This window comes from Muntiacus reevesi, chromosome 2 (genome assembly GCF_963930625.1).
Source record: "Muntiacus reevesi chromosome 2, mMunRee1.1, whole genome shotgun sequence".
Taxonomy (NCBI): domain Eukaryota; kingdom Metazoa; phylum Chordata; class Mammalia; order Artiodactyla; family Cervidae; genus Muntiacus; species Muntiacus reevesi.
This window is the reverse complement of record NC_089250.1, coordinates 138,049,511-138,061,857: the sequence shown is the minus strand read 5'-3', so window position 1 is coordinate 138,061,857 and position 12,347 is coordinate 138,049,511. Positions and strand designations below refer to the sequence as shown.

The following is a 12,347-nucleotide window of genomic DNA, read 5'->3' as shown; positions in this document are numbered from 1 at the left end:
TCCCCTTCCTCCCTCACCACTCCATGTGCATCCCTCCTGAAGCTGCACGCTCGGTTGAAGAGGCCGACCATCCCCGATAGAGGAGGACCAGTCTTTGGTCAAGGGTATACGAGAAGCTGTGCTCCCCTGCTAAAACCTCCAAACAAGCTCTCAAGTGTCCTGTAAGATACTACTTCTCTGAGTCCAGAGCCAGGGAAACCTGGAGGTTTGTGTGCATCTAAGACTGAGCTAAGAGCAGAGCACCTGAATTAAGAACAGTGGAAGGCTGGCATTTCAAGGGGCTGGTAAGGGTGGCAGCAATCATCATTGCTACCCTCATCATCCTCAGCATCACATCATCAACCTAACATTTACTGAACAGAGATGCCAGATACTTTGCTCAGTTCTTTATATACATTATCTCATTTAGTCCTCAGAACACCTCTGTGAAGTTGTCACTTTTATTCCTGATTCACGATGGCAGACACTAAAGCCTAGGAAGTAAAGTCACCTATTCAAGATGGCAGAGTGTTGAAATCGAGACTCAAACCCAAGACAGAATGATGTTCCCAGTCAATTTCTTTTAACCATGAAGCAATTAACAGGACAAAGAGAGCCCCAGTAATACTTTTCTTATTCATTCTAAGCCTTTCTCCCCACTTACTTTAACAATGCCTCTTTCCCCCTTCTCATCTGAATGTGAGCCCCAAATGGCTTCAGAAAACAGTATCATTGGAGACGAGGGGCTTAAATCCATCAAAGTTTGCACACAGGCTCCAAATGCCTCTTTTTAACCATTGGTCATGTGGTACAGACAAGAACATCAACATTCAAACAGTATAAATGGGTAGGAGGTGACAAGTAAAAGGCCTCTCTTGGAGGCAATCATTTTTGCATGATTCTGTGCCTATTCTTTGACAGTTATCTTTTAACTGTAAGAAAAAAAAGATTTTGGGGATTTCCCTGATGGTCCAGTGCTTGAGAATCTACCTGCCAACGCAGGGGACATGGGTTGCACACCTGGTCTGCGAACTAAGATTCCACATGCCTCAGGGCAACTAAGTCTCATGCCCTCTAGCTACTGAAGCCCGAATGCCCTAGAGTCCGTGCTCCACAACAAAAGAAATCAGTGCAGTGAGAAGCCCAAGCATGCGCTGCAACTATAATAGCTCCACAACTAGAGAAACCTGTACGCAGCAACAAAGACACAACCCAGCCAAAAATAAATAAATAATAAATGTACAATTTAAGGATGAAAAGAAAAGATTTGCATCTCATTTGAAAAAAAAAATTCCCTTCCCTTTCAAGAATGGTGTATTTAATCACCTCGATGGAAGATGAGAAATTTGGCCCATTCTCCCCATCACTGCAAATTACATCTTTTTAATTTTATTTTTCTGTTGATAACTGTATTGTTTCAGCTTTAAATACTATGCTTCCTGTGCTTTCTTTTTTTAAAATTTATTTATTTTTAATTGATTTAAATACTATTCTTAATTTTCTCTCTTTATATTTCAATTTAAATGTATTTCCTAACTCCTCCAAGGTTATCCAACTGCTCTTTCTCCTTCTCTAAACCTTCCTTTTTCAAGATCAATGCAATGATTTCTTATGCCAGGTTGACTGGGGGGAACATTTACTTACTGACATTGAAAAGTCATATTTTAAGACTTCTTGATTTAAAAGAGTTATGAGTTCAGTGTTACATGCAATAAACAAGCTTTGGAGGAAAGGATTGGAATCGAGTTGTTGTTTTTTTGGGTACAGAGTTTCAAACAACTATCTGGCAAATGGTTTTCTAAAACATGGCCCACTCAGAGTTTCTAGAACTAGGACTTGGAATTTTTATGATCATTTCAAATATGGGGATGAGATGGTTGGATGGCATTACCAACTCAAAGGACATAAGTTTGAGCAAGCTCCGGGAGTTGGTGATGGACAGGGAAGCCTGGCATGCTGCAGTCCATGGAGTTGCAAAGAGTCGGAACACGACTGAGCAACTGAACTGAACTGAACAAATATGGGAAGTCCAAGTGACTGACTGGGGTTGCTGTCCTCACCAGTCATCTTTCTGAATTTAATATTAGGATTTAACCAAACCTTAACTTTTTGATTTCTTGATGCAATGGGAAGGATAGATGGGCATATGATCCAATACTTCAATTAACTTTTACCAACATTGGAAGGATGTATTACTAATGGTAACAACAGGGGACAATTTTGTGCACTGTACAAAGGTCTGTACCCAAGTGGAAGAGAGATTTGAGTCTACATGCTGTGCACTAAATGATGTATGTGGGGATGAGGCTTCATCACCCTGGAGAGAGTGAAGAGGGGGCCTTTTTGTAATTTTTACAGATTACAATGGGCCAGCAGTACCTGACACTGCCTTAGCAATACTGTTGTTCAGTTGCTCAGTTATGTCCGACTCTTTCTGATCCCATGGACTGCAGCACGCCAGGCTTCTCTGTCCCTCCCCATCTCCCAGAGTTTACCCAAGTTCATGTCCATTGCATCAGTGATGCTGTCCAGCCATCTCATCCTAAGACACCTTCTTCTCCTTCTGCCCTCAATCCTTCCCAGCATCAGGGACTTTTCCAATGAGTCAGCTGTTCACACCAGATGACCAAAATACTGGAGTTTCAGCTTCAGCATCAGCCCTTCCAATGAGTACTCAGGGTTGATTTCCCTTAAGATTGAATGGTTTGGTCTCCTTGCTGTCCAAGGGACTCTCAGGAGCTTTAGCAATGCCTCCTCCTAAATGCCTCCAGTTCTCACTACTCTTTCCTTCCATCCACCTTCCACATCAGGCATTCTCACCTGAAGTATCAGAGATTCTAGCTCTCCCCCTCCCCCTTTGGCCATGCTCCCCCCCTCCCTTTGGTCATGCCTCATAGCTTACAGGATCTTAGTTTCTCAACCAGAGATTGAGCCTGTGCCCTGGGAAATGAAATCATGGAGTCCTAACCACTGAACTGCCAGGGAATTCCTGATCAGAGACTCTTGATTTGGTAGGTTTGGAATGAAGCCAAGGAAAGCTATTTTGTGGACACTCAGGCTGGGTGATTCTGATGCAGGTGGGCTAAAGATGATGCTTTGAGCAGCCCCACTCCACACTGCAGCCAGATGGATCTTTCTAAAGGATCTGATCACATCACATCCTTCCTTAGAACCCTTCTGTGTCTCTCCTACTTACAAGGTAGAATTCAAGCTCTTTATCATGAATTACAGTCCCCTGGAGACCTATTTTCTTGCCCCATACCTTCCTATTTACTTCCGGTGCACCTCAAACTTTGGCCATAACAGCATGGTAGACCAGCAGTCCCTGAACACATTGTGCCTTTTCCTGTCTCATGCCTTTATACCTGGGTGCTCTGTTTCCTCTATCAATTACCATTGGCTCCTCTATCTGTCCCTGATGTTTGCAGGGGAGTTTCCTTCATCAGTCAGTCAACGCCCCAAGTCTCCATTCCAACCCACCAGATCCCTCTCTTCACAAAGTCCAGCTAGGATCCACTACAGAAAGAAAAGGAAATTGTGTTTTTATGGGGTAGCAAGTGAGGAGTAAATGGGCTGATACAGTCAAGGGGGCTCTGAACCCCCAGAGGCAAGGCGTGTCTGAGGAAGAAGGGAGAAGCCCTGGAGATAGCTCTGTAACTATTCCAGGACCTTGTGCTGATAGTACCTTCTGAGACACTGAAAATAACTTTTGTACCAGCTTGGAAACTTACTGAATGTATCTGCATTTTGTATGAGTCTGACAGGTTAGTGCAGCCTACAGTGAAAATTAGTGCTTTCTTTCTTTGGTTCTAAAATTATCTCATTCAATCAAATGTGATAAAGAGCAATGATCACATGTTCCTTGATTCTATGAACACATCTGCCCCTGGAATCTATGAAAGTTTATGGACTGTCTGTTTTGTGCCTGGTCCTGTGTTAGGCAAGATGCTCATGGGAGAGGAGGATGAATATTAGAGACTGAGACCAGAAAAATCCATGATCAATGAAAACAAAGCAGAAATGGACAGTGCCATCGGAGAGCTGCAAACATGTCTGCATCACAACTGTGACCAGAGGCCCTGGAGAAGCTTGATCTGAGTTGGCTACACACACTGACTAGTTGTATGACCTTGGGCAAGTCATTTAACCTCTGTGAGCTTTAGTTTCCTAGCACTAATAATTTCTTCCTTACATGACTGCCAGAAAAGGACTGTTGTAGTTTCCTAGTGCTACCCTAACAAAATACCACAACTGGATGGTTTAAAACAACAGAACTTTGTTTTCAGTTCTAGAGGTTAGAGGTCCCAAAGAAAGGTGTTGGCAGGGCCATACTCCCTCTTACACGCTGGTAAGAATTTTTTCCTGTCTTTTTCTAGTGGCTGCTGCTGGCTGGCAGTTTTTGGCATTCCTTGGTTTGCATGCATCACTCTGATGTCTGCCTCTCGTGTCACATGGTGTCCATCCCAACATGGTCTGTCTGCCTGTTTTTTCTTCTGATAAGGAAAACCATTCACTTGGGTTTAGGGCCCATTCTAACAGAAAACAACCTCATCTTAACGTGATTACATCTGCAAAGATATTACTGCCAAATAAAGTCCCATCATAGGATCTGGGGTTTGAACTTCAACGTATCTCTTTCAAGGGACACAAGTCAACCCAAAAGGACTACATGAAATAATGCAAATAAAGGACTTGGTGCATTGTCTGAAACACAATAAGGACTCACCAAGCTGCCTGAGTTCAAGCACAGACTTTATCACAGACTACCCATGCACTCTTAAGCAAGTTTCTTCATATCTCTGGGCCTCAGTTTCCTCATTAGTAAAGAGTACCTCTCTCATTGGTTTGGTTTTCTCTCACTGAATGGTTTCAATGAAGTCAAATATGTGAAGCATCCAGAGTAATACCTGGCACCCAGCAAGAACTAAAAATATATTCACAACTATTACTATGATTCTAATTCCAATCCTTCCCTATGCCCAACTTTCTCTTTACAGATGGGAGAGTTTGCAACTTCAGAGATAACAGTAATAAGGATGTCAGCTTGGAAAAGTTTTCTTAAAAAGTTAGTTCCTCTGCTTGACCCTCCTCCTTCCCCAAAATACACTTGATTGTTTTGACTCAAGAAGCATCATATCTCTGGTAATATTTGAGGTTGATGACTTCGTGCTGCCCTGAAGCCTTGGAGATGTTCCCCCTGGTTATAAGCAGGGGTATGGTGTCACACTCATCAGAAACACCTGCACAGGTTTAGGTCACATCTAGACATGAAGTCACACTCCTGGATCATGCCTGGCCACACGTATCCCAAGGCAGAGGCTTTCATCTTGCACCCACCAAGCTTTCTGGCCCCATGAGCTACAGACCCCACCTTCAACTGACTAGCCTTGAACTTTGTGAATCTTTTTAGGGTGGCAGTAAGGGCTAGTTCATTAAACCTGAAACCTATTATTACATTTTCGCTGGAGTGAGAAATATTATCTTACAAGTTGAAGGCTTCCAGATGTGATCTTTCCATTCTTCTCTGAGGTGACACCGCCCTAGACAACAGCGGGCACTGAATAAATACTTCTCAGTTGATTAACTGGTATAAAAACATACCCCAAGTTTCAGCATACTTTAACATCAAGAAAATAATTTCAAGGTCACAAAATTAGTAAGTCAGATTTAAATACACTTCAATCTTGGAATTAGAACCATGGAGACGTCTTCCCTTGCCTGGTAGGCATGTAAAGGGTGATTGTTTTGATTATGAGGAAGTCAACCAAGACAGCCTTCATAAACTAAATTATTTATGAGATACAATCACATAGTTCAAATGTGTGTGTATATTCCTATTAGGTCTACCTATTTTTATGCTCAAAGTTATTCACTTTAGAAAAAGACAAGTAGAATATACTTCTTGCAGTAGAAGAAAATAAGCTGAAAATTATTAGACCTTTCTATCAGAAACAGAATATTCCCCATTTTCAAATAAGAATATTACATCTGCAGGGTACTTTTTCCTTTCATGTGAAAGTGAAAGTGTAAGTCGCTCAGTCACATCCAACTCTGTGACCCCATGGACTATAGCCTGCCAGGCTCCTCTGTCCATGGAATTCTCCAGGCAAGAATACTGGAGTGGGTTACCATGCCATCCTCCAGGGGACCTTCCCAACCCAGGGATGGAACCCAGGTCTCCTGCACTGCATGCAGATTTTTTACTATCTGAGCCACCAGTGAAACTCCCTCTTTTCATATTAATATTCTACCTATAGTCTATCTATGATGAATAACTTTATTTATTAATAACTATTCTATACCTACACACACCCAAACTGGTTAAAAAATGAGCATTTCCTACTACATAATTTAAATATGGGTGACTCTGCTTTGTCCAAGTTACATGTAAATATTTAATCCTTTGATTTACAAACTTAGGAACAAGCTGATACAAAATGTACACTTGAAAACAGCCACCTTATATTGAAAAATCCTCTTCCTTATCACTATTTTTTTTTACTTTTGCTATTTCAGTGCTTTACATTACTGTCAATTACCTCATTCCTTTCTCTCCCTTTTTTGTCTTTATCTTGCTTTTGTAACTTTTAGTAGGGAGTACATTGGAAAAAAAGAAAAGTAGGCAATGGATTTAGAAAACGTCTTCCTGATTATTGAAGTCAAGAACTCTTGGCTGCCACTGCTCTACAGAGCTGGTTCTGGGATTCTAGAAAGGTTAACGGAGGAGGAGGAGGGGAATTAGATGGGAACCGGAAAGATCTTGACTGTACTCAACTAGTGGAAGTCCCTGATAGGATGGAGTAAGTTCTCCATTTTCCATTTTTTGAGATAGTGTACCCTTGCTGATCGATGCTTCATATCAGAAAATGTTTCTCATTATTTGGCAAACTTTCCATTGAGCAGACAGACCATCTTCACTGGTCCTGAAGGCAGAAAACCAGGAATGAACTGACTGTCGACCGATTTTTTAGAGCTACTCGTACCACTGGAGGGGTGCAAACTGATGAAGATGTTGGAGAGTTAGGAGAATCTTGTAGATTGTGGTAACGCTGCAAAGCTGCAGAATTCTGGCCAATCAACCCTGACATTATCAAGACCTGACTTGGGAATGCCCTGTGAGTAATGAAGGAATTGATTGGACATTTTCCCTTCCCATTCTCACCTACTAGAGGCAGCTCCAAACCTCGTTTTGAAATCATGACCACTTCTAGGAGACAAGTTGACTTGGGGCACCTGCAGGTCACCTGGAAATCTGTCTTCACATTTCTTTTTCACAAACTTGGTTCTTTCTAACATCTCAATGGGCCTGGCACTAAAGACCTGCATAATGTGTTCCTCCTGTTTAAATCCTTTGATTTGTGAGTGTGTGTTCATTGGTGTAAAAACGCATATAACAAAATTTAGCATCTTAACCATTTTTAATGCAGCTGAGTTGTATTGAGTAAATTCATATTGTTACACAATTATCACCATGATCCATCCTCAGAATTCTTCATCTTGCAAAATGAAACTCTGTACCCATTAACAGTAACTCCGCATCCAAACCCGCACTCCACCAGCCCCTACAACCACAGTTCTACTTTCTGTCTCTGATGATTCGGACTATTCTAAGCACCCCACACAAAAGGAATCATATAGAATTTGTTTTTCGCCCTCCTCCTTTTTTTCCCCCTACCTTTTCCAACTCGATTTAATCCACTTTAAATGTGATCTCTCTCATGGAAAAGGTCATTCTTTTTGACCCTTTTCCTTACCTTTTCCCTCTGGGAAAAAATTACAAACTTTGTCCTGCCTCCCTCTTCCCATATTCATTCCATTTATAAGCCTCTCGTTAAAAGAAAATAAAGTTACTGGGATAATAATTTTCTGAATCTTTCACATTAGATATGAGTTTCAAAATATAATTAACCATAATGACAGAACTATAGATGCCAACATCTAAAATCTATGAAATGGCCCAAAGTTCTTTACAAAATCTCCAGGATGTTTTACTTTAACTCTACTCATCTTAATTAAAATGATTTCCCCTCAACAACAAATGCCTTTTAACTCATTTGTATCACTTTATTTCCTGGAGGCTGATGCTCAGTATTCTAATAATTGTGTTTTTCTCTCTATTCCATGGGAAGTGTGTAGATTTCAATTGTGTTGTGGGTTAAAGAGGTTTTTGAGAAGTAAAGTCTGGAACCAAATCACAATGTTTAATACTGCTTCTCCAGAAAGCATTCTGAGTCCCACACAGCTCCTGAGAAATGAACTCTGGAACATGAGCCGTTTATAACCTGGAGACTGAGTATGTTACACACTTCCCATAGATTTTCATTAGTGACACAGTGCTGAAAGTTGTTGGCCTGCTCAATGCCATAGGACACATAGTGAACAATAAGACAAGCAGACAAACGTGGTATAGCAGCCGAGAATATTGTCCAGACCTCCTGCTGGAGTATGAGGCCAATAGAGCTCAAGACCCAGCTACTCAATATGCTGAACCTACAGGTTCTCTAAACACTCCATGATTTTGAACGGCCATGTATGGTTTTTTAAGATGTATTATATTCCACTGCATGTTGAAGAACCATATGTTTCACTACAGCACATACAGATTTTGAAAACCCCATGGGAGGAAGCGCTGAAGTTGAAAAAGATTCCCAAGAGAGCAAGGTAGAGATATAGAAATTAGCTTGGAGCTGAAGCCAACCTGCTAACTATATTATTCAGCAGAAACTACTTGCAGATGGATATCAGAAACCATTAAAGAGGTGTAAAACAGAAAGTTAAAAGAAACTCCCAACTCTTGCATAAAATCCAATTCAATGATCACTCATTAGCTGATGATCCAACAAGTCCCAGAGATAGGAATGCTGATCTCAGAGCTCTGATATGAACAGGAAAGTGCAAATAGCAATGGAGATCAACTTACTTATTATCAGGGCAACAGACACCTTAACTAATGGCCTCCTTTTTTCTCCCCAAAGGTCTGTGTAAGACTGGAGGCAGCCTACCTGGGAACTAAAACACAACATTTCGGGAGCCTGGAAATCTGTCCTTTTGCAATTAATAGAGAAGAAACAAAGTGGCTTTTATTGACTTTGTTCATTTGCAGCCAAACCATTTGTCACATGGACCATTAACTCTACTTTCAAACACTTTGAACTCTTAGAGTCACTTCCACATTATTTGGCATTTAACTCTCTGCAGTCTTTTCTTTGAATAGTTGGTGCATGCAAATCTGGCTGCCTCACTAGGATCATAAAAACTTAAAGGCAAGAAAACTGACTTGTATGTTATTAGGATCTCCCATAAGGCCTAAACACTGCTTGGCACAGAGTGGGTATCTGATACAAAAGTCTGATTAACACACAGGATAAGCTCCTCACATAGAGTCACAAGCACTGAAGCTCTGGCAACTCTATATGTCAGTTTCGACTCAAATTCCCAGGAAGATCACTGATGGAGAATACAAGCTTGGCAGTCACCAGGAGTCGCATCAGAATAGAGAAATCTTGAATCCTGTGGATAGGGGAAACCCTTAGTACCTAGAGACTACAAGTTCCATGGGTGAAAAAGTGAAAGTGACAGTCACTCAGTTGTATCCAACTCTTTGCAACACCATGGACTATACAGTCCATGGAATTCTCCAGGTCAGAATACTGGAGTGGGTAGCCTTTCTTTTCTCCAGGGGATCTTCTCAACAATTTCCATGGGGGTAAGGGCTATGTTTTGTCCCCAACCCAGCACCCAGGGGCTCAAAAAACATATGATGAATGAAGGAAACATATATGAATCTAAGTTTCTCCTCTTTAGTCTCTGGGATTAGTGGTCCCCATCTTGTGTTTTTCTTCATTCATGATTTGTAACTGATCCACAAAAGTTAAGGTGACACTAGAAAACAAATCAGCATGGCACCCACATGGTACACAGACAGGTGTGGACCTCCTCTAGGGTCTTCCCAAGGGGTGTTGGGGTGGAGCGGGGTAGGGGAGGTTGAAGGTCAAGGAGGAAGACCACTGGTGTGATAGTCGTAGGTCTGGGGCTTGCTATGAAGGGATGAGAGGGGCTCTCCTTGAGAGAAGTGGCAGGATGTCAGAGAGAGTTCTTGGCAGCCGCTGAGCAGTGGAACGCTGCTCTGCGTGGTCCCCGTCTGGTTGGCAGCTTCCTGCCAGGGAAGGATGCCAAGTGGGTGGTGACAGCTGTGCAGTGCACAAATCTCCATTGGTGCACAGCCATTTCTGACCTGCCTGTCTGCCACTTGTGGGAAGTAGCTGGGAAATTCTGATGCAGAGATCCCATTCTCCATTAGTTTTAATTTCTTCGCAGTATTTCTGACTATCTTGTCTTTTAAGATGGGGGTCGCTGGAAGATGGCCTTTAGCTTCTCTGGTCAACATGAACCTATTAATTCTGTGTAGGCGAGAGAACTCTATTCCACTCTGTTTTGAGTGAAACAGTTGGTTTTCACTGTGACCACATGACTACACTTTTTTACGAGCTTTTTTACTTTTATTTTTTTACAGTAATTGACATCTATCATAGACCACCACTAGGAGACATCATCTATTAGTATAACTTAAAAAAATTAAACACAGCATTTTAGTCATTTACTTCTTTTGAAAAAGAAATTTCAAAATCTTAATGTTCATTATTCAGAATGCTTACACCTTAAGGGATTTTGGTAAAGGACTATCATTTTATATTCCTTTGAAGCAGCTACCTTTTCTGAAAGTTGTTGATAAGTGGACTCAATTTTCCATGAGGAGATGCATAAATGTTAACTCAGATTCTTTCCTGCATTCAATGATGAAGAGTTAAAAGTGAAATTTCAGACAGTACCTTTCAGCATCATTCGTCCCGTGGATCCTCCAAAAGAATTGAGGAGGCTGCTTCTTGCTCCTAAAGATGTGGTGGCTTCCAGGAGAGAGCCGGTGATGTACTGAGATATGGAAGTCCTTTGCAGGGTGGCACGATACTCACACACCGTGTCTCGGACACATTGCTTTAAGTACGGACTGACACTGATCCTTTCATGGGCTGTCTCGGAGGCTGGGAGCTTGGCGAAGAAATGGAGAAGAGATCTAATTGTTTCTTCTGTGGCTTCTCCCCTTCTCACTGCACTGTAGATCTGTGAATAGCACAAAGTACAGGAAGTATTAATCTAGTTTCTTAGAAAAGCAAATTAACTTGTTGACAAAATGCCAAGATGACTTATTAAGAAAGAAGTCTCAGTCGCTCTAAGCGCAAACATCGTGAACACCGGGCTCATACATTAACCTGAACATTCTACAGACACCATTTATTTGGGAAAGCTATGTGCAGTTATGAAATAGGTCGTTCAAACAGCCCTGCTATCAAACAGAGCACTTACGACTTGTACCAACCAAAAATATATTCAGCTCAAATTTCTCCTCCTTCTCTTTATCAGAGCAAAGCTCGTCTACAGCGGGACAAGGGCATACCTTTCCTATTTGTCGCTCTGGACTCTCTTGAGTGACTACCCCAGACCTGTCTATCTTCAAGGAACCCTTCAGACTGACATTCATGAGGAATCCTCCTTTCATGCTCAGAATGAAATAAGGGTGAGTGGGTTAAGGGGCAGGAGAATTTCTATATTCCCTTTTTGGTTATAAGCTTTCAATCCATCAGCTTAGATCAAAGTCTTGAATCCTTTTTCCCCCCTCTTCCTCCCTCACCCCCACATCCAATGAGATGACAGATCCTGCCCACTTCTCCTTCCTTCCTTTCTTCCTTCTGCCTCTGCCACTATCCTGATTTCCTCTTGCCTTCATCACCTGAATTCGCCAGGAATTATCTCAAAGAGATTGGATTATCACATTTTCCCAGCCATAATTCCAATCCATTTCAGTGGAATTGTTCAACATGCGTTTATGTAGATCTGCTCTGTGCAAGGCACTGCATTGAAAGATGTGAGGTGTTTACGAAGATTAACAGACACCTCTTGTGCTGTAGGACTTCACAATCTAATTTAGAAAATGAGACCTGAAAGTTATGAGGTTTGACATTATATCTGGGAGATATGGGGTTTTGTCAAGGTCTCTGGGAAGCCAGAGCCTTCTTGGCAGTGTATAAATGCCAGAGAAGAAAGAAAACACAGGGTGAGTTAATCTAGCTTTCTGACAGTGGAATAAATGTTTACTATATTGTGTTGTCTGCATCATGCTACCTTGAGCACCATGCCTTGGTTGACAACTGATGCATCAAATTAAAAAATTGTTCTTCTGTGTTTATATACCAGTTATGTGTTAGGCCTTGGTAAATACAACAGCTTCTCCTCTCCAAGAGTTCACAGTCTAACAAGGAGGGTGAACAGATAAAAAGTTCAGGGTAGGGTGGAGGTGACAGTGATGAGTGGCG

The 12,347-nt window shown here is 41.7% G+C and overlaps 1 protein-coding gene across 1 annotated transcript in view; it reads right to left on the bottom strand.

Moving 5' to 3' along the window:
* PLCE1 (phospholipase C epsilon 1) overlaps positions 1–12,347 on the bottom strand; it is a 358,298-nt gene that overhangs the window by 175,318 nt on the left and 170,633 nt on the right. Inside the window, exon 3 of the mRNA XM_065922944.1 lies at positions 10,809–11,097. Coding sequence (XP_065779016.1) covers positions 10,809–11,097 — 289 coding nt within the window. The remainder of the gene's footprint in view (positions 1–10,808; positions 11,098–12,347) is intronic.